Consider the following 23372-nt stretch of genomic DNA (forward strand, 5'->3'; position numbering starts at 1 on the left):
CAAACCAAATCTTGCATGTGATGTCTCACGGTTTAAGTCTGGAAAACGACACAACACAGTAAATTCAACTTGGAAATGAGTAAGGCCCTGTTCGGTAGCAACTCACGGCATGAGTTAGTAACTCACGATTTCCATATATAGTATGCATGTACATTTTTGGAAACTGTGACTGATGTGTGACCACGCGCGACCAAATTGAGAGCTTATTGTGAAATTTTGTGTCTTGTTTGTTACCACTCACTACTGTGAACTATTCTACACCATACTGCTTTGCTCTATAACCTCATATGCCTCCAAAGTCTACTGGAGAGCGTGCCTACTGGACTCAGGATGATGAATCCAAGCTTTTGGCATATCTCAATGACCATAAAGCAGAGGCTGGTGATGCCTTTAACTTCAAAGCGGCTACCTGGACTGCTGCTGCTGCTCATGTGAATGCTGTGGTCACTCGGGGAGCACCAAAGAATGGGAATTCTTGCAAAATCAAGTATAGGACGGTGCGTAAAGTATTATTTTTATTTATTTAATCATACATTTATTGTTTTTGATAGTTAAAGCTCACATACAAGATTGTTGATGCTATTTGCAACAACTCTGGATGGTCCTGGGATGATGAAAAGGGGGCAGATATCACTCCTGAGAAGCGGGGAATGTGCGATGATTATGTCCTCTGCCATCCAGGTGCTGGTCCGTTTTGCAATAGTGGCTGGGCACATCTGGCAATTTTTGATGTGTTTCTCGGAAAGAGGGCTGTGAAAGGCGCTCATGTCTATCACACCTCCCAAGGTATCTCTGCATCTGACTCCTTGGATAGGGAGAACAGTCCTCCTTGGCCGAAAACTCTCAGAGATTCGGATGATAACACTCAGATTGATCCTGCCTTGCTGTCGGATAATGAAGACAATATTGGTGAAGTTGCAGTATGTGATATACTTTCTATTTTGTGTATATCTTTATTTATCTAAATCTAGGAACCTCCTTCAACTCCTGTTCCTACCCAGCGTAAGCGTCCAGCTACTACGCCTACTATGTCAAGTGCTAGTATCAAGAAAGCTCGGACGTCTACTGGAGCAAAGGCAATCAGTGATCTCAATGCAACATTTGAACGCATGACTGCAGTTCTTGAAAATGCTTTTCCGAAATCCACTTTGCAACCATCTCCAGTTCATAAATCCGATGCAATCAAGTTAGCACAAACACAAGAGAAGGATTGGTTGGACAAACGTCAAATGGCAAAGCTTTTATCTATCTTGGCAAGTGAACATTTTGCTGCAGAGAATTACCAGCTTTTAGAGGATGAAGAACTTTGTTGGGAGTGGATTTCACTTAAATTAGGTTTAGAATAAAGATTTATAGTAGCAGTCAAAATTTATTCTAATGCATATCCTTCACCACGTTGCCTAATAATTTCTTGATAGCTATTCCACATATTTTCCGCCATCCTATCCCTTTTTGCTTTTGCTCGTGCTCTTTGTGATGCGTCAGGAGGTGCATAGGCAAGAGTTCCAAAATTGTGCTCCTCTGGAATCATTCCCGGTGTGGAATCTCCTTGTTGGTTAACCATATCATCACGTTCTTGAGAGTCGTGTTTGAGAATAAAGTTGTGAGTAGCACACAATGCAGGAGGAATGCGTGCTTGAATATCCATACTAAATTTGGGTGGTAACTTGAGGATAGAAAAATGTTCTTTGACAGAACCAAATACTCGTTCAACCACATTCCGAGCTTGCGCATGCCGTAAATTGAAAAGTTCTTGGAAATTAGCAGGTCTATAAACTAATCAGAATATAATTTTAAAAAAACAAGAAAATAACACACCGAACAGATGCTCTACCCCACTCTGCCAAATGGTATCGTGTGCCGCGATATGGGACAAGAAGATGGTCACACATACCAAATCCAGCATCTGCCAAATAATATTTGCCTTCAGGAATTGTTAAGTCGGTTGCACGTGCATTGTGGTAGAGTGTAGCGTCGGCAGCAGACCCCTCCCATCCACTGAGAACATACTGAAATTGAAAGTCAAATGAAACGCACGCCAAAGTGTTTTGAGATAAAAATCCTTTGCGGTTACGAGATGCTTCATGCCCAGCACTAGACGGGCAGCATGCAATATGTGTGCCATCCATAGCACCAAGAGCATCCTGAAAGAATGGATAAAACTTGGGATTGCTGGAAATATGAGGTGGTGTTGGATCATTGACCGAGGGCAACTTGACATAGTCGGTATAAAATGGTGGAGAAGATAATGCAACCAGCACTTCTTTGAAGTATCTGAAGATTAATTAATATTTACAAAAGAAAATAGATTATATCATTTTACTCACTTGGAAATAGTTTCATTTGAGCGCTGAAATCTCTCACCAACATGACAAATTGAAAGGCCAGTAACCGATGTATAGAGAAAGATTGCCGTTTTTTCCCGGAGAGAAACATGTCGCTCATCTTTCAAGCCAGCAAGACGGAGCTCATCAACCAGGGCCAAAAACACATGCACATGCATCCCTAGGCAGTTGCGAATCCGGTCAGAATGCCCATATACAAGTTCTTCTACCCATGCAGCACCCGATAATGCCGACGTATGATATTCTTGTTTCCAGTACCATTGACTAGCATAAAGTGAGACTGCAAGTGCTGCACTCTGCAGCATAGACACCACAGTGGTTAAAACCAGCTTCTGCTGTGGTGTAATGCCTTTACGAGGCTGAAAAGGCATGGAGATAGCGAGGAGATGTGGCAGTCAGATAAGATACTGTCAGATCAGATAATGGACTCGAAGTCACGGAATTGTCACTCTGCTCATGTAATCAAGTCGCGCGATACTATATATGGAAATCGTGAGTTACTAACTCACGCCGTGAGTTGCTACCAAACAGAGCCTAAGTAAATGGGGGGCTACATGAAACCGGAATAAATACAATTGATAATCTTGTATAATGAAGAAAAAGCGCTGTCTACAGTATGGTGTGGTAGATAAACTACATATTTCAGTGAGAACGACAGACAAGTGAGCCAGAGTTTATACCTAAAGAGTGGAGTGTGTGTTTAAGATATACATAGTGGGAAATGGACTTTATTTGCGGTTTGAAAATTGGTTGGTATAGAACCAATGCAGTGCGCTCGTCGGTGATACCAGGATGGGAGAGGAGGATATCAGCAATGGATTGTTGGTCTTTTATTCGTGCCCATTGGAGTGCTGTATAACCATTTATATCTCGCAAATTGACACAGATTGCCGGGAGAGATAATAGACGGGAAACCACATCAATATGGCCACGATATGCTGCCAATGTAAGTGCTGTGTCGCCGTATTTATCTTGGATATTTACATCCACAGCTGAGAAATGAAGGATGGCATCCATAATAGAGCTGTAAGCTAATTCTGAAGCTTCTATGAGGGCGGTCCTTCCCTTGATATCCTGTGTGTTGACATGGATTTCCGGGACAGACAACAGACGTGCAACCACATCAATATGGCCCTTATATGCTGCCAATATAAGTGCTGTGTCACCGTCTTCATCTTGGATATTTACGTCTACATCCGGGAAACAAAGAATGGCATCCACAATAGAGCAGTAGCCACAATGTGAAGCATTTATGAGGGCAGTCCTTTCCATGCTATCCTGTGTGCTGATATGTAATCCCGGGACATACAATAGACGGGCAGCCACATCAATATGGCCATTACATACTGCCAATAAAAGTGCTGTGTCGCCGTTTTCATTCTGGATATAAGCATCCACATCCGGGAAACGAAGGATAATATCCACAATAGAGCAGTAACCATTATATGAAGCACACATGAGGGCAGTCCATCCAATGATACCCTGTGGTGTAAACATGGATTCCCAGGACAGTCAAAAGACGGGCAGCCACATCAATATGTCCCATATATAGTGCCCATGAAAGTGCTGTGTCCCCATCTTCATTCTGGATATTTATATCCACATCTGGGAAATGAAGGATGATATCCACAATGGAGCTGTAACCAAATGCTGAAGCGCCCATGAGGGCAGTCCATTTTTTGACATTCTGTGCATTGACGCGCATGCTTGCCACAGACATGAACAAAAAGTTTATAGATTGGTATTAAATGTGCAAATGGACAGCCATAAAGGAGGGCAGAAAAGCAGGCCATGGGAAGATGATACACAAGTGAGGTACAAGGCTATGAAGATTTTGTGGGTACACGCGATGCGACGAGAATGATACAAGATGCGTGCTGTGCATGTTGGTGGGAGCTTGGCTGGAAGTATGTAAGCCCTTGAATTTAACCTTGACAGAAAGGCAGAGTGTGAGTGGTGGAGCAGACTGATGATGTAGTCAAGCCAAGCCAATTGAACCATAAATGACATTAAGACAGAGTGCGAGTGCGACAAAGCCGATAATGGGGTAGTCGATGGAAATATAAATGAAAGGGATCTAGAAGAGGTCAATGTAGGAAGAGACGGAGGTGGTAAATAGAGGATTCAGAGAAATATGTAGAGGAACCAAACCGATAACTCTTTTACTACACATCCCAATTCCACATGTTGATCATAATGCTAATATATAATACACCCTACCCATGTCTCCACCAACCCTGCTAATCAACATGAGACTAAACAAGAACATCAAGACCCCCATAGATCTGAACCCATCGAATCGATCAAGGCATGGTCCATGCCCACGCAAGCATTGACAGGCCCAGCACGATGGGCAACGCGACTGGCTGACTCAGAACAAGTAAAAGAGACGGAAACAGGGTGATTTAGGTCAGAAAATGAGAGGGGAGGGTGCTGTGTTGGAGCGGGGAACCGCCCCTCAAACATCAAACGCGTACAGACTAAGGTATGTGCACTTTACATGGAATATATGCGGTCAGCTTGTGGCTGGGGGGTCATTTCAACATGACCCTCGTCTCTGAATCCCCGCCAGTGCTCGTGCTGGTGAAAATGGCCTTGCGTGTGTGTGTGCGCATTGAATTTTCAGTTTTTGTCGTGGTCTATTCAAGGGCAGACGATGCATGTGCGATGCTTAAGATGGTGTGGAGGGTGAGAAGGTGCATACAAAGACGAAGATAGCAAGGGGGACAAGAAAGGGGACGAGGAGATGATGAACGCAGAGCGCAGTGTCAATCGGATGACTGGTGTCAACTCTTTCTAGAGCCACACCATGTGCAATGCTGCTTCAGGCCTAGGTAAGGATGTCGGGTAGTTTGGTGCAAGAATGGGAAGAGAGGGAGGGTAGCGAGTTGGGGAGTGAACATGAGGTTGACGGATTAATAATGTGTTCAAATGGAAGAGAGAAGTTGGTTAAACAGCAATGATCACTCACCAGCGCGGAGATAACCACAGAATCCAGCGAACGGGTGAAACAGGGTGAGAGAAAGACAGGAATGCTGGTAGGTTTGTGGAAAAGGTGAAAATTGTGTATTTGGATGCGTGCGGACAGGTGGAGTCGTCATCGTTGTGCGGGGATGGGAGACCGTTGTTGTATATGAAGTCCATGTCGAGTTACATGTCCTACTCGTTCATTTGTACTCTTTTTCCTCACAATCGTGGAGATGTCTACTAATCTCGTTCCAACAGTGAGGTGACCTCGTCACAATCTCCTCCTTCGTAATAGCTTCGTTCCCAGTTGAATTGGCAGCGGAGGCACTTGTAGAGGGACAGGGATGGTAGAGGGGTGTATACATTTAAGCTGGGAGAGATAAGATGCAGAGGACATGGAGGCCGAGAAGGGAGTAATGGAGGTCAGCGCACATTGTTGTAATCCACCGCCGGAAAAGAAGTTGAGAAAAAAACCTTCACTCAGCGTAAGAGCAGGTATATTTCCCACTCTACACCAATCCATCAATGCGTTGTTGAAGATCGTACAAGCCTGAGTATTGAAGTATGTGCCAGAATAATGGGAAATTGAGGGTGATGGCGGTGGAGTGGTGTGGGTTGTTGCGAAAAAATCAAGCACAAACCACTCACCTAACTTCCCACCTACTCATGCCTCTAACCCACTATCCCGCGTAAACTCATGCCAGTTGTGCATTCTTGGAGTCCCGCAATGTTCGTGTTGCCATTCGAGTGGTTGGGGAAGAGAAGGTGGTGTAAAACAACAAATTTTGCGTTGTTTGTCCCTGCTGTTGTCAGTGACATTCAACATCCGCACATAGCGGTGATAACACAGTAAGCCGTGTTGATCACTACTCCTTGCTATTCTCTTAAAAACTCGTCGAAACTGAGATTCGTGTTGTTTTTACTCTAAATCTTTTGGTGGGTGCATCACTGTGTGCCCAAGCGCGAGTACTAATCAGTTCTTCTCACACAGATATTGTGAGCGCAAATGCGAGACTTTGAGGGTGAGGCAAGATTGGGGGTTCGAGTACAATGGTTGCAGTAATATACCCCAACCACTTAAGGTCATTGGATGTCGGCGAATACCAATACAAATCAGTGGGTGTTGAGTACAATGTACGTTGTATACCAGTGGCTACCACTGGCAGGTCACAGCAATTGCTACTGGCTGCCATTGACCACCATCTTGTACCATCGTGTAATGGTGAACATATCGCCACCGGAACGTGGTCGGACCCGCATCAGTCAAAAGATGGGCGTCTGAAACTCACGACTCTCAATATGAGCCCATATATGCGCCAAGTTCAGCTGTACGATGGTGTGGTCTCGGATGCGTATGGGTTTCAAGTGAAATTTGTGGCGTGTCCTGTTGAGAGCAGAGTGAGAGTCTGGATGGACGAAGGTGATATTTGGGTGTGCGTGCATGTCGCAGTCGGCGATGTCGAGCGTCGCACGGAGGAGTCCTCAACGCTTTTCGTATATTCTCAGAAAGGGAGGTAATTGAGTGAGTACAAGTGAAATTTTTAAAAAGGAAAGGTACCGAGTATGATTGCACATCAGTAAGCATGTTCTTCGCCGCATGGAGCGCGATAGACGCGGGAGTCTCTCGGACAGAACCTCGTCTCCAAATGCCCAGTTGTGCTCGTTCTGGTGATCTACCTATTGCCTGTTTAAGACCACGCAACCTCATGAGTGAGTAGACACAGACAAAGATGCCGAAGCGGACGTTTAGGTGCATAAATAGGAGGAAAAGGGGGAGTGGTTTGTGGGTTGAGCGCAAGGTTAAGGGTAGTGGGTTAAACAGTGATTATAACGCACCAGCACTGAGGTGATCAGTAAATCCAGGTGAACGGGTGAAAAGAAGTAAAATAGGGTTGCGAACTTTGGAAGGTTTATGAAGATGAGTCGATATCGTGTGGGCTTGAGAGCGTTGGGATGCCGACGCTGTGCTTGGAGTCACTCTATGTCAAATTCAACGTTGTATTTGTTAATTCGCGCTCTTTCCCTTTGCAGTCGTGGATGTCTTTATTCAGCCCCTCCCTTCATTGTGGTGACCTCGTCACGATATCCTCCTCTGTTGTCGCTTTGTTCCCTTGTGTCTCAAGTCGAATCCACGGCTGCGGAACTCGTAGAGGGGCGGGTAGGTAGTGGGGTTGCATTTGATTAAGCTGAGAAGGATAAGATGCAGAGGACAGGGAGATCAGCGCACTTGTTGCAGTCCACCGCCGGACAAGAAATTAGAAAAAAAAAAACCTGACTCAACATCGGAGCAGGTATGTTTCTCACTCTACACGAATCCATCAATGAGTTGCTGAAGATCATACAAGCCTGAGTATTGAAGTAGTCGTTCTGTCTTGCAGGAGATTATCGGAACCTGAGGTCCTATGAGACGAGTGCACGTTGGGAGAGGGAAATAAAGTGTGAGGTGAGGGAGTTGTTACAAGAAGATGGGCGTAAACCCACTGGGATAAGACTAACTGTTCTGCCACCTGGCATTCTGATGACAAAATAACACCAACCCTCCCTCCATCTTGCACCGTTGGCGTAGAAGACACACACTTACCAGTCTCGGAGTTAAATGCGCCATAGTCACGCACGAGGTAGTAAGGAGCGTACACCTGTGCATGGAATGACATGACGAGCGTTCGCAAAACCCGCAATTTCCACTGCACCGGACCCACACTTTTATCATCAGAGACGACGCCGACAGTACAACATGTCTTACATATATGTATGTGGACGCGCGTAGCTGCAGCAGCGTCAATGTTAAGTCTGTGCTGGCATAATGGGAAATTGAGGGCGATTGCGGTGGAGAGGTGTGGGTTGTGGGTGTCCTCGAGTCGCGAAAAAATAAAACACGAACCAGTCACCTAACTTCCCACCTACTCTGTGCATCTAACCCGCTATCCCGCGTAAACTCTTGCCAGTTGTGCATTCCTCAAGTCCCCCAATGTCCGTGTTTTGTTCGAGTGGTTTGGGAAGAGATGGTGTGGAAGAAGACAAATGCCGTGTTGTTTGTCCCTACTGTTGTCAGTGGCATTCAACCTCCGCGCACCACACGAGTCTTGCCTCACTGCACCTCACTTTTCTTGAGTTCCTCATTGCTCATGCAGTAAGCATCGCTATGCCTATCACTTGGCGTTATTCAGATTGGTGTGTTGGTGGTGTAGAAGAACAAGTGTACACACCATGTTGACACCATACTGGCGCACGGAATCCATCTACTCTCAGAACATTCCCCATGGCTATGCACAGCTGAATACCTGCTCCAGGACCTGTCGAGAACTTTGTAAATGCCACGTCAGTTGGCTCATGACACTTGAATGTCGCTCTGGCACGCATATGGGCTCTGCAATCTCTAGTTAGCTCCTCCCTGACAACGAAAGCGCCGCAAGCTCGTCAGAAACCGTATGTGATATAGTTATATACGAGCGAGAAAGGACGAGTGTGATCTTGCGGTATTTGTCCTTAGTGTATACGACGCCGCGAGCGAGTTTTATGAGAGGTTTTGACTTGTCATGGTTTTCACCTCAATCGCCCTCATCAGCGAGAGTTTACGTCACCAATTCAACACAGAGTGTCTTTCTTGGTGGTGGTGCGGGTGTTGTGCTCGGTGGGACAACTTTGGGTGCTGAGAAATTGCATGCGCAGGAGATTATCCGGGAACGGCGGTGAGGATGGTGAGCGCCAGACAGAACGTAACCACTCACATTCTTATTAACACCCACGGACTCGCGTGCTTCCTTCTCAAACCATTGTTCACAAGATTGAGAACGCTAAGTAATGCCTTGTCGGGTTAAAAAAAAACACAGAACACAAAAAAAAAACGCGTAAAACGTACCTGCTCTCAACACTCTGCCTCTCCTGCCCAACCTACTCTGCATGATACTCAATCTTGACGATGGAGTAGGACTCGAGAACGCGCTTGATGCTACCTTTGAGGAACGCCTCGTACAGCTCGGGGAGGTGTGTGGGGATTGTTGGGTCGGATTGGAGTTCTGTGGGTGGTGTTGTGGGAGGGGTGGTCCGTGGTCCGTGGTCCGTATTACGTGGGTTGGGGTGTGGGACTTGGAATTGGAACGTAGGGTGTGGTGTGGGAGGTGCGGTATGTCCGTGTGGTCTGTGGCGAGGTGTGGTGTGGGTGAGAGGATGAGAGGAACGAGATGAGGACTGGCAATTGAAAAAAAGAAAAGGTCTTCAGTAACTGTACCGCATTATAGTCATAGAAGATAGAAGAAAAAGCAAAGAAGCACCCAACCAACCAATTACGACAAACACGAGAACACAATAATACAATCACCCGCGTCTAAGCACACATACAGCGCGTTCCATTGCGCATTCAAGCATCCATGGGAACCGTTAGCGGGCTAGGTGCTTGTGTGTTGGGCTGTGTGCATTGCACTACAATTGTGTATTATGCATTACTCACTACACGCATAAACGCTTTGGACCTGCATGTATGAGATGCTGTATAATACGCAACGCAGCGGCTTCGTGGCGAGGGGTGCGATAGGGACGACGATGACGATGGTGAGGGGATGCTAAATGAATGCCCCCAGAAAACGAAAGAAAAGGAAGCAATGCACAACAAAAGGAAAGAAGAGAAGAGAAGAGACGACGGACGTACCATTGCGATGCTCCCTCAACACCTCGCCAAACTCTTTCAAATCTCTTCCCCGATGCGCACGCGCAACGGCGTGCATGCTCTGCACGTCTCTTGTCTGAGCGTAGGTATTGGCGAGTTTGAGCGTGAGGAGCACGTTGACGTCTTTCGACTTTCATTTTCACGGGTGGGGTGAGCTGATAAAGACGTGAGGCGAGATAAAGAAGGGACGTACGAGGTTCAATAGGACTTTACACAGCAGCATGAACTTCAACGCGGAAAGTATCAACCAACTTAACCCTGCTCATTCTTCGTATCCCCTCCAACCTCCATCGCCCCGACCTCCTTCTTTATCCTGAACTTTGCCACCATTCGCGGAAGGACCTTTCACGCCCGCGGCTCTGAGATTCTCGAACGCCTGGAAGAAGTAGGAGTAGACAGTGCAGTAGTCTTTGCCTTTGGCGTGCAGGATGCCGGATTGCATGTCGGTTTGGGATTGGAGGTAGGGTGGGCCATAAATTGAGTTTACGGCGGTGCAGAGCAGGTTAGGGATACGGATATGTGCCTATGTGTGTGCGTGTGTGTGCGCGTGTGCGTTGGAGGGTGGATGAGGCAACGAGAGAGGAAGGCTGAGCTGTGAGAAGTGTCTCGATGAGCGCGAGCGGACTGTCATAGTTGGCTTTTTAGTGGGCATGGATAGAGGTACTTGGGTTAGAAACACGTACAGCGCGACAAGCCGTGTTTCGAGCAAATGTTAGGGTGTTGGCGCGTGCGAGAATGTTGAAGACGGAGGTTGGGGTGGCAGCCGTGGGTAAACCAGAGCTGACTCATCGCCCGAGTTCAGATTCGCTCTTTCTTCAAGTTAAACTCCTCCCTTATCGAAAGTTCCGTTTGTTCTTTCTGATATAAAGCGTATAATCTTCCAATAACGACTTTACAAAACATACAATTGCCGATGAAGTAGTGCTCCCACACCCAAACCTCCTGCGTCCTGCAAAGCTCTTCGTTCTCTCCAATTCTGCCCTCAAACATCTGCACGAAGCATGCCGTGTGCTCCTCGATAGTCTCAAAGAAGATCGTTAGTCTCAGCTTTTTCTTATACATACTCGCAGTCCACTTACATGAACTTGCACACCTATACACACACATAAATGGGTCCGTATTACCACACACTCACGTCGTCCCATCATCCCCACTCCCGTTGGACGCTGCGTTACTGGAGAGTATGAAAGCGTAGAGCAAGGCAGAGCTGGAAATGCTTGAAGAGTATCCGGCAGAGTCAGAAAACATGGAAGGGGAGAGTGTGAGATCAGACACGAGCGAAGTATTTGACGAGGATTGTAGACAAGATACGCCTCGCTCCTCCTACTGCTGTATGTATGCATCTAACATTGACATGTGTATACGTGCAGGAGAAGTCATTAGCGGCATGGAGACTTGCGCTGAAGAAGTCGCCTGGACTTTGGTCAAGGATCGATATCACGCTCACGATTGTGTGCGTTGCGTTTTTGTTCAACGATAACTCATCCATGGCGCTCATCCGTGTAGCATCTTTGTAAGAGCCTTTGGGCATCTAATCAAGTATTGCAGGCTCTTGGCAATATACACTGTTCCCTCCATAAACTTTATTGTCAACATTTGTTTTCTAAGTGTAAGAGACGTTACGCAGATTTTCTTAAACACTCAACCTTACATTGATATCTTTACTATCAAAGTTTTTTACTCACTATTGTATGTAATTTGTGTATGGTTTCCTGGCTGTATAAGGTAAACGCTTCATCTGGCTATCATTATATGACGGGAGAAACAGGTAATTTGCATAAATATTTGTTGAGATGTACAGCAAATTGGTACAGTGTAAAGTAATGTCCAAGCAGAAATGTGAACTAAGGCCAAAGCTGTTACCTCATCGCTGGGTTTTCAGGCATAGTTTGAAGCGGGTTTGATGTCTATAAATAATGGTTACAAGGGTAGAAGACAACCTCATGAAATATGCAAACTTACACTTTCTTTATGTGTGGAATAAGCAATACGAAGTTCTATCTGTAGGTGAGGATTTCCAATACAATCCAGATAGTCCAGTGAGGTCACTTTAGCACCATGGCTCAAGAGCAATTGAATGACTTTTTCGTGGTCTTTGGAACATGCTGCCTGCAGAGCATTGTCAAAGCGACCGGCAGAAGTGTTCATGTCTGCCCCATTGCTCAAAAGGAGGTCCACAATACTATGTTGGCCTCCGTGAGAGGCCGCCTGGAGCGCAGTGCCATATATGCCACCCACAATATTGACATCTGCATTATTTTGTAGGAGTGTTTCAACCACCAATGTATGACCCATATAGGATGCTGCTTGGAGTGCAGTGCCATACTTGCCACCCACAATATTGACATCTGCACCATGTTGCAGAAGGGTTTCTACCACCAATTTATGTCCCATAAAAGATGCTGCCTGAAGGGCAGTACCATATTCACCTCCCACAATATTGGCAGCAGCACCATACTGCAGGAGGGCTTCAACCAACAGATTATCACCAATAAAAGATACTGCCTGAAGTGCATTGCAGAATCTGACATTTTGAACAATGACATGGATGTCTACTGGTCTGTATTTTAGAAGTGCTTGAACAACATATTCACTTTCTCCATATAATGCTGCCTGGAGTGCAGTATGAAACATGCCACCCACAATATTGACATCTGCACCATGTTGCAGAAGGGTTTCTACCACCAATTTATGTCCCTTACGAGATGCTGCCTGGAGGGCAGTACCATATGCACCTCCCACAATATTGGCAGCAGCACCATGCTGCAGGAGGGTTTTAACCAACAGATTATCACCAATAAAAGATACTGCCTGAAGTGCATTACAGAATGTTGCATTGTCAACAATGACATGCATGTCTGATGGATTATATTTTAGGAGTGCTTGAACAACATATACTCTTTTATTATATAATGCTGCCTGGAGTGCAGTATAATACATGCCACCCACAATATTGACATCTGAACCATGTTGCAGAAGGGTTTCTACCACCAATATATGACCCATATAGGATGCTGCCTGGAGGGCAGTACCATATTGGCCTCCCACAATATTGACATCTGCATTATATTGTAGAAGTATTTTAACCAACCATGTATAACCCATATAGGATGCTGCTTGAAGTGCAGTGGCATACTTGCCACCCACAACATTGATATCTGCACCATGTTGTATGAGTGTTTTAATCACCAAATTATGGCCCATATAGGATGCTTCCTGCAGGGCAGCACCATACTTTCCTTTCACCCTCATGGATTTTTCCATCCAGCTTATATTATCCATGTTATTCAACAGGTATTCCACAACACCAACAAGCCCTAGACTTGATGCCCAAACAATTGTTCTAGCTTGGGCATTTTCTGTATTCATGTTAATGGTATATGGGCCAGGAATTAAGTCATCATTCCATTTTCTAGAATCTGCATATCTTAAGAGACGGACAACTAGCTTGCATATGATATTGTCTTTATCTACACCCTGGCATTGAACATGGGAATGCCAGTACTGTATAGCATAGGACTGGAGCGGAAAAGCAGAGGGGTCAAGATCCTTGTTGTTAAGGGTGGCTGCAGAAGTCTCCAAAAGATATAATAACAATGTTTTTGAGATTTTAATTTGTGAAGTGGTCTCCATCAGATGAAATGTGCTTTGAACTCGACTAGAAATGAGGTATTCCTTCACTGAAAAATGGGACAGCTTGATGTAGTCCTTGTTCTGGTTGTCTGCTTTGTCATCTCTTACTGTTACTACTAGTCCCCCACATAAGTCAAGAATATCAGCAGGATTGAAATATCGTTTGTTGGGATTGTAGGCTGGTTCATTTTCTGGAGTGAATTCAATTGTAATGATCTCAGCAAGTGTCTCAAGTGTTACATCCTTCATAGAGAATGAAAGGAACTGAAGGAATCTTTGAAGATCCAAAGCCTTTTTGGAGTCGCATTTACGCAGAATTTGTCCATATATTTCATCAAGATCCTTTGGCATCTCAGTCAATGTTGTCTTCAACATGGCCAGGTTTGAACATTTTTCCACTTCATTTAGCATAAGTGCAATGTATCTAAATCTTGGGGTATTATCAGTATCATTGTGAAATGGAAAGGGTAGACCTTACGATCCATCGGCACAAGACAATAATTTTTGCTTTATCTCAAATTGATGCTGTTCATCAAATTTCCGCAGATTGTCTGATTTCATTTTCTGTGTGATATACTGCTCAATATCTTTGTTTTCAGAGTTAACAAGATCAATGTGGTCACCCCTGAAATTGTGAAAGATGTTGCTGATATCTGTCTCTCGTCGACTTGTGATTATCAGATGAATGTTGGTTTGCCCATGGAACTTGGTCAGGAGTTTTTGGATCCAATTAAGAGTCCTTTGGCGATCCGAGCATTCATCCAGTGCATCAATGGCCATAAATACATCATCAAATCCCTCCAGGATCCTTTGCAGTGTCTCTTCCAATTGTTCATCCAATGGTTGTGAAGACCCACATTTTGTGTAAAGGTTGACCAAGTCTTGTGGAATTCCTCCATGGCGGAAATCACATAGCTGGTGAATCATAGATCGTATAAAGTTCATATGTAACTGTAAATCTGTTTGTCCGTCTCGAGCATCAAAGAAGAAATAACAAATTCCAGTTGAAGAATTGGCGTCCGGGAGTTTCTTGATAATTAAGGACCTAAGTGACTCATGAATTAACTTTGCATTTATCTGAAAATTTTTGGTTCATACATTAGAATTGTCTTTCCGCATCCCGCTATTCTCCCCCAATCAATGACATTCTCATGTTATAGCATAAGGATACTTACCTTTTCCATAGACCCATATAAAGCCAGAGTGATGTAACCATTGTCCGAATCTCTCATCCTCAAGAAACCAGGAACATGTTTCTCCTTGACGCTTCTTATTAGCTTCATTGTAGTTTTGGGAAAAGTTGAGTGGGGGGCCGGAATGCCATAGCCACTCAATAATCTTTTTTTCTTCATGTTATTAAGTTTAAAGCTGGTCTTAGACGCGTATAAAGAATAAAAAGTGACAATCACATACCTAGGGCGTCGTCCTTGACCTTGGTAACCTCTTTCTTTACATCCTTTATCATATCCTCTGTAGCACATATTTGATTCAACAACAAATTTTATTAGACATAGAATACACATACGATTTTCTTTTACAGCCTTATTCATCTCAAGCTGTACTCTCTCGTAGAACCTTTTGTTGAGAGCTTGTAATTTACTTTGGCACTCTTTAATCCGTTTACCCAGATTACCGGTGCTTAAAAACAATGTTCTTTCTGTATACACAGGTCAATTGGAATTATCAAGGCAAGACATAAGACAATTACTGTTGTAAGACAATTGTGTGTACTCATGCATTATTGATGCAACCTGCAAGGAATGCTGTCCAATTTGCTTGATTATGTCGACGGCGTTGGGTATCTTTGGCAGGTCGAGTTTCTCATTCGCAGTAGCAAGCATTTCGCGTAAATTTTCAGCCAACTCTCGGATTGATTGGTCCTGGATCTCCGTTTCTTGTGTCGCCTGTTATAAAGAAATATTAATATGTATACCCTGCACATATGAAGAATCATACATCGTAGATATTTGAAATAAATTTCCATGATATCTTGAGTATCGGATGCGCCTAATTGTAGGTTCAATAAATGAGTTTGCAGTAACACTGTACCCAATACAAGTTACTTACATCAGCAACAGTGTCCATCAAGGTCTTTGTACTCTGAAGAACAGGCCCAAGAATTGACAATGCCAGTTTGCTGATGCCATCAATGTCTTTCAGGTTGGTAACATCACGGTCAACCTTCTTCATGAAGTCCGAGATGAACTCATTCGGTGTCTCTGATAGAAAAAGAGACATATTGATCTGTGCAACACTTTGCTCCTTTTTATCTTTCAATTCGAATAATGCGGAGCCTATACACAAATTTTTAATATGAAAAATTCCAAGTTTAAGATCATACACACTGTTGTCGAGCAACTTCTCAATTTGCTCCTCAAATTGTGCTACGTGTACAAGGATTTGACGGAATTTGTCCATGGCGCTGCTTTTGAACCCGCGATAGAGTTCAATTCTGACTACCGACGAAGGCGAGAAATAGCTGAAACACAAATATGCAACAGAACCAACAAAAACTGATTTGAAGCGCTCACATTTTGGTATCCGAACCCCATTGCCACGAAAGCTTGTCAGAATGAGCCTTGATTTTATCCGATTTGATGATTTCTTGGTTGTCGACGTAGATCTGAACCCAATAGAATGATCGATGTTTATTGCCGTTTAATATATCGCCTTTCACATCGATTTCTAGATAGTAAATCAGTACGTACATTTATTGGCAACAATGTCGGCTACTCTCTTACAAGATAGAATTCCACTGAGAAGAAGCTGGTTTCCGGGAGGCATACTCAGTTAGACAGGGGGAAATACAGGTAGGCAAGAAATGCGTATGAGTGGACTGTGGAAGCTAGAGGGGAAGGAGGGAAGGCGAGGAAAACCCGTAGCGAGGGTGGGAGTCCTACACGCAGGCTGTGTTGGTCATGAGGATACCTCGAGGCGATGCTCACCCGTTCATTTTTAAGTTATGTCGCACGGCGTATTTTTATTCTTTCTGTGAGAAACCGAGTTGAAATGTACTATTAACTGTATCTCAAAGTAATAGTGGACTTGCGCTCTACAACAAAGAATACATAGGGATACTGGTCTCTACAATAACCCTAGTATCACGGTAGGAAAGCTTCACGGCGAACAAAACATGCGGTCAATTGGGACGGACGGTGGTCAGCGGTCTGTGTGATTTTGGTGAGTATATATAGCCACAACGTGTTATCTATTGCTGTGGGGGGCGACACACCTGTCGTCGAGGATGCCGAGATGCAGCAACCGGGAGACAGTGGCAGGGAGAAATTGAGGGGATGAGGTTGGATAATTTTAGGACCGGGCGTGTTAATGTCCGAGTTCTCGATGCCTTCATGTTGGTCCTCTGACACCGTATGGGTAGACATTAATCACTGTGTAATAAGCTTGAAATGTACAACTTGAAATGGAACTTTACATGTTCCAAACCTAGTCAGTAACATAATCCTGCGCATTCTATGCTCAATGTTCGCACTATGCAGCGCATATGATCTACTTAAGTCAACCATTATGCAAGCGGACACAGGTAAACATGCTACACTATGCGATATTGTTTGCTTAAAAAGCGGGGATGAGTGGCACTGCTGATATTGAGGCTAGGTTAAGCAACCCGTGTAAATCAGCCTCCGACTCACCCTCTGCATGTACATCTCCTTCTTATATGTCCCTCCTGCACACAAACACCCAAATCCACACACCCACAAACCAGCGACCGAAAAAGGTGTCCATCAGCATACAACTGCCAAATTGAAATGCGCCACAACAAGTACAAGACTTGCCGCGCGCACCGTATCAAGACACTCATTGTTTGAAGTGAGAAATGTGCATAAGCTGGTGCGATGTGATAGGACAACTGGAGTGTCAAAATCGCACTGTGGGATATACGTGACACAGCAAGATATATGACTCAAAGTCGGATTAATGCCGTGAACATATATTGCAAAGATGCAACAATTGAAGACTGAAGAACATACCGTTTATTCCGCCTCTCAACAACCCGTGCTCTTCACAATGAGAATATTCGTGATACTTTCGAAGCAAACATCGTGCACAACTTTGGATGCATGCAGGGCCTTTGCAGGTAGTGCCACCGCACAGAGGGAGGTGAGGAAAGAGGAAGAGGGTTAGCTCTTGTTGCACCAAAGGGAATCGTTTAAAAAAATGTCAATCAATGAATGGAAAATGACGAATACGGCCAAGATGACCAACCATCCAGAAGCTTTTAATGAAACGAAACATATGGCGATACGACAACCTCCCCCCGCAACAAAAAGCAACAAAAGCTGAGCTGAATTAAACACTCACCTCACTCATCAACCATCAAAAATTATATTGCCTTGTTTGTTCGGGTGGGAGTAGACTGTCGATTGAGTAACATAGATGTTAAAACAAGCGTATACCATCGACAACAAAAAGGGGGCAGAGTGGGATTGGGATTCAGAGAGGTAGGATGCTGCATGGGGCGTGGCTAACGAGGCGAGTAAAGAGTATGTGGTATTGGTGGTATACGCACCATGTCGTAGCATGTGGCCGAACGTGATCCCTCTACCCTTGAAAAATTCCCAACGGCTATACTCAGGTTACTACCCGCTCACAAAGCCGTCGAGAACACCCTAAATGACATGTCAGTTGGCGCATGAACCTCAAATGTAGTGGAAGGGTTTAGGGATTGCGTACGGGCACTGAAATCCAGGTGGCTCCCTGACACGAAAGCGCCACAACTTCATCGTACCACACCTCATCTTCCTCCGACAGGAGAGGACCTCAGGGGATGGAAATAAGAGGGAGAGGGACGAGTGTGCTGTCGTTTTTACATTGATGCCCGATATCGTGAGATGAACTGGTCGACTCTCAGTTGCGTTTGTCTGTATGTTCTTTGTATGTTCTCCGGGACATTTTGTTTGGGTCAAAAATTCAGCAAAGGGTGCCTTCCTTGGTGGTGGTGCGGGTGCCGGACTCGGTGAGACAAATTTGGGTGAGCAACAGACAGAATATAACCACTTCTTCGCAATCACCTACAAACACATGTACTTCCCTCTCTCAGAACCCATGAGATGACGCCGATATTGTCCAAAATGTCGACAGCATGATTGATCCTCACCTCTACCTTATCCCCCCGCCAGACCCACACGCATATACAGAGGCGTACATCCTGTCGAAGTTTATATATGCGTTCATAGCACCTCAGGAGTCTCGTTGCGTGATGTTTTCTTGTTCGTATTTCGCCTTTAAGTTCCAGTTTCACTGCGCTCAAATAGGAAAGACGAAAAGAATAAAGCCGGTGTACGAGGTAATGACAACACACCACCTTTCTCTCAGGGGAGGGTACAGCAGCAATAGATGAGGACGACGGTCAGGAAGAGGAGGTGGTGAGTAAGAAGACCGCTGAGTCGGCTGCGAGCTCGGATGACGGGGTGAGAGCGTCTCGGTGTTAGCGAAGGTCGAGATGGGAATTGACTTGAGATGGGATTGATGGTACGCAAACGACGAGAACTGGGTGGACACGCGGGTTTCAAGGGAAGTGTGGGTGTTGTGGGCCGCGTCCTTCGATGGGGATTTTGGATTGAGAAAAGAACAGTGCTCACCGCACACCTCATCTGACATCCCTTCCTGCCAAAACATGTCCTTCACGACGGGGTCTCCATGTTGATTCTGGGCGGATCATTTATTCGTCAGTCTGTGCAGGTCGTTATCATGGCAAAGTCAATGTGCGAATAGTGCGAAAGAGAAATGCTCACAGAGTGCCTCAAGCTACGTTTTGGGGTGCAGATATGTCCTGCCCACGTCGGATGTCGTCTATATTGTACATCGTTGCAGACATCGCTATTGTTGTCGCGCCATGCCCTGTAACTCGTCTTGTCATTTGTAGGTGATGTGCTGCGCACACTCTTTGCAGTACCAACATAGGACGGATTGAAAAGGTGTTATAATTGCCTCCAGGTGCATAAGCACCGAGTCTTTCACGCGTGCAGGTATATCGTACTTGATTTTTTTCAGTTTCATGCTTTCTGTATGCGCACAGGCGTGCAATGACAAAAAGCAAAATCTGCATATGCAGAGGAACACACGAGAGGCAGATCGGTTGGATGGTGGATGGTGGATCAGGCAGTGCTGTGAAAAAAGAGGAAGCGGAGGATGCATGTGGGCAAGTGCACACACAGAGGAACACGCGTACATAGATGCGACCAGCCAGGGATACACAGACACATAACAGCCCACGCAGAACAAGTCGAAGTCATGAAAACGAGCATACAACAATCCAGCAGAATATCACCAAAACATGTTGCGCTGTGTTTGGCTTACTTCGCTTTGTTGCTAAACCAGCGTTGGGGTGTTGACCTCAGAGTAATCGCGTCCAGTGTCCTGTGAGTGGACATCAAGCCAGACGCAGAGAGGTATGAGAGACTCATTTCTAACCAGTCAGAGACACAGACTAAAACCATCCAGACATACAGAGGCAGTTCCTGTGAAGCAGGGTCTGCATGCAGTTCCGAATAACCGCATCTGCACTATTCCCCTGAAACCCATTCACATGAACTGCCCTTGAATGCTGAGGTACATATATGCGCTCATCTCGAGGCAGGGAAATCCATCGCACAGAACCCTCGTCTCTGAATCTCGCTTGTGCTCGTGCAAAAGATTTGGCACTGCGTGTGCGTGTGCATTAATTTTTCAGTCTTTGTTGTGGTCTTGTTGTTGTTTAACACCACACGACGCTGCGCATAGGGGGTGTGGAAGGTGAGCGGACACAGACAAGGATGGGGACACTGACGGATTGACACATAAATGTGAGGGAAAGTGGGTGAGTGTGGGTTGCGGGTGAGCGCGATGTGGCACGCAGTGCGTTCGTGTTGATGTTAACGGTGGTTAGTAAAGAGAGGGACGCACTTACCAGCACTGAGATAATCGCAGAATCTAGCAAACGGGCGAAACCGGGTGATAGAGGGACAGAGTTTCGTACTTGTATGCGGAGAAAAGAGATGGATGAGGGAAGGGCGGACATGCGCAGTCGTCGTCGTGTGGGTTGGGTGATTGTTGGTGTGCTTGGCGTCTGTGGCGAGCTGGATGTCGCGCTCCTGAACTCACGTTCACTATCATGCATTGCCCCTTACAATTGCGACCCGGTGTAGCTTGCGCCGCTTCGATACCAAGTATGTGCCAGTGCAATGGAAAATCGAGGGTGATAGCACTGGAGAGTCGAAAGCCGGGTCCTGCACCAAAGCGAAAAAAAAAACATTGAACGCGAACTACTCACCTAGATGACCCTCCTCCTTTGTTCCTCGGCCTCGATATTCCCGTTCCCTCTCCCTAGTTTGCGTACATGCGGAGTCCGTTGGTGTTCGAATGGCTGGGGAAGAGATGGTGGTGGTCGAAAACAAATGGCGTGTTGTTTGGCCGTTGTCAAGGATATTCAAACTCCGCTTTAACTCTTGAAGCGCACGATTATGCATACTCGGAGCAATGTACGATGCTTGGGCTGGCTAGTTTGTTGAATAAATACTATTTCTTAGCGTGAATATATATGCCGCATGTAGAGCGATCTGAACTAGCCGAGTCATGAGAGGAGCCATGAACCATTGCGAGACAGTCGAGACGACACGGTCTACTACATCAAGACCTTGCTTGCCTTGACTCTCGTCGCTCTCACCACTACAACTACACTCGGTCTGGAGACACCAGTCAATCTACGGTAGGACCATCCACCATCTCCATTACACTCACGCACTGACATTGAACATCCCAATCCGTTGCGTTTGTGATCATTTAGTGGGCATTGCCTGTCCACTATTAGGGGTAGTTCGTGCGTTACACCCAGTCAAAATGAAAGGCATGTGCGTTTCACCTCTGTAGTCCGCTATATATTCCGCTTATCTGTGCTCTGTCCAGTCTTTAGCCCTATTACATTTATAATCTGATGTGCATTTGATATTAAAGACAAGCAAACCGGGGTTTATACCAAAGGGGTAGAGTGTGTGTCCAAGATACGCTTACTGGGAAATAGAAATGATTCTCTGTTTCAAAATTGGCTGGTATAGAACCAGCGCAGTGCGCTCGCTAGTGACACCAGGCTGGGAGACCCGGATATCAGCAATGGATTGGTGGACATTTATTCGTGCCCGCTGGAGTGCTGTATAACCATACTTATCTCGTGAATTGACATTGATTGAGAGATTGGTCAGGAAAAATCACATTATGTCAATATGGCCTCTTACTTCTGGCTTTGCAAGTGCTGTTTCCCCCGGCTAGTTTGGAGATTTACATCTACCTACGAGAAACGAAGAATGGCAGTCTCGATTAAGCAGTCACCATGATCTGAGGCATATATGAGGGCCTTCCACCCCTCGTTACTCTGTGTATTGATATGAATCTCTTGGACAGTGTTGAACCACGTTGATATGACCTCCCAACGCTGCCACTGCAAGTGCTGTGTTACCATCTTTGTCTTGTATATTTACCTTCACCGCCGGGGAGCGAAGGATGGAATCCGCAACAGAACAGTAACCATGCAATGATGCACATACAAGGGCCGTCCATCCATTGGTATCTTGTATATTGATATTTATATCCTGGGCAGACAACAACCGCTGAATTACATCAAGATGACCTCCAAATGCTGCAAATGCAACTGTGAATCCGATGTTATTCTGGGTATTTACATCCACCTCCTGGAAGTCCCCACAGTCAGAAAATCCCAGTTCTGAAGCGTTCACTAGAGGCGAAATCCAAAGATTCTATGCTTCATTTAAATGTCCTTCTTGAGTCGGGTGAGACTCCGCCTTACTCCAACTCTTATAATTTCTTGCATTCAACTCACATTCGGTCGTCAATGTGCACAGCAATGCAGTTGGATAGTTACAGCAAACACACACGCCGTTATTAGCTTCAACTCTGAGGAAGCGTTTGCAACGGTACAAATGTTGCACCTGTGAGACAACGTTCATGTTGTTAAATCAATATTAATTTTCCACCTATATCCGTGTTTATTAAGTAAGTGTGCAATGCGATACCTATTCGGCACCAGAAGCCTCCTAATCCGCCATAACGTGTGTTGTGTGGGAGACACCGTGTCTCTGAGTAGACTGAACGGACTGTTCATCCATCACACCGACGAGCAGACAAGCAGGCACGCCAACGACCAGCCAACTAGACACACAGATACACGCCACTAACCCAGAACATGTTTAAATTATCAAAACTCGAACACATAGAATTCCCCGCCACACTACACATTGTGGTAAAAAGACCCAAGTGTGTTACAGAACTAGAGTGGGGGAGCAGTCGTCAAGGTATTTACGGGCATACAGAAATCAGCGTGGCTGCTCGCGTGCGTGCGTTTTTGCGTGTGCCTGCGTGACACGCATTTTTGCGCAACAACTGTGTTCTGCACACATATTGATATGTTCTGCACGCAATGTCACAGCTGTGTCACACGTAGGATTGTAACGTAACAGTGGTCGTTAGCGTTCATTTATAATTATTTGGTGTGTAATAATGTATTGTCAGTATGCCCTTGTATTATACTAACTTCATGTGCAGCCACCACCACGGATATCAAGCAGTTAGGATGTAGAGATTATTACATGTCTATACTGTATTTGAATTAATCAACATATATGTCTTTAACAGTCTACAATACATGGTAAGTGTACATCATAAAAAGTGCGGGTAGATTACAAAGCATTGTAAACCCAATTAAATATTTTTTTATTCGAAATTCTCACACTGCATTACAACCCTCTTGAAATGTT

General features: G+C 45.3%; 3 protein-coding genes across 3 annotated transcripts; 1 reads left to right on the forward strand and 2 right to left on the reverse strand.

Moving 5' to 3' along the window:
* Positions 1–287: 287 nt before the first annotated feature.
* JR316_0008585 (uncharacterized protein) lies at positions 288–1346 on the forward strand (the record flags this gene model as incomplete). The annotated part of the gene is made up of 3 exons (XM_047894298.1): positions 288–497; positions 552–920; positions 972–1346. 3 exons carry the CDS (start codon positions 288–290, stop codon positions 1344–1346), a joined length of 954 nt encoding a protein of 317 aa, XP_047745757.1.
* A 7857-nt stretch (positions 1347–9203) lies between these two features.
* On the reverse strand, positions 9204–10417 carry JR316_0008586 (putative 26S proteasome regulatory subunit rpn6; the record flags this gene model as incomplete). Its single annotated transcript, XM_047894299.1, has 3 exons — positions 9204–9328; positions 9958–10098; positions 10261–10417. 3 exons carry the CDS (start codon positions 10415–10417, stop codon positions 9204–9206), a joined length of 423 nt encoding a protein of 140 aa, XP_047745758.1.
* Positions 10418–11834: 1417 nt separating this feature from the next.
* On the reverse strand, positions 11835–16991 carry JR316_0008587 (uncharacterized protein; the record flags this gene model as incomplete). Its single annotated transcript, XM_047894300.1, has 13 exons — positions 11835–11882; positions 11938–14032; positions 14087–14653; positions 14707–14731; positions 14784–14954; positions 15022–15078; positions 15134–15265; positions 15317–15512; positions 15565–15615; positions 15676–15902; positions 15954–16087; positions 16140–16293; positions 16841–16991. 13 exons carry the CDS (start codon positions 16989–16991, stop codon positions 11835–11837), a joined length of 4008 nt encoding a protein of 1335 aa, XP_047745759.1.
* Positions 16992–23372: the final 6381 nt, after the last annotated feature.

Source organism: Psilocybe cubensis, chromosome 8 (genome assembly GCF_017499595.1).
Source record: "Psilocybe cubensis strain MGC-MH-2018 chromosome 8, whole genome shotgun sequence".
Classification (NCBI taxonomy): Eukaryota; Fungi; Basidiomycota; class Agaricomycetes; order Agaricales; family Agrocybaceae; genus Psilocybe; species Psilocybe cubensis.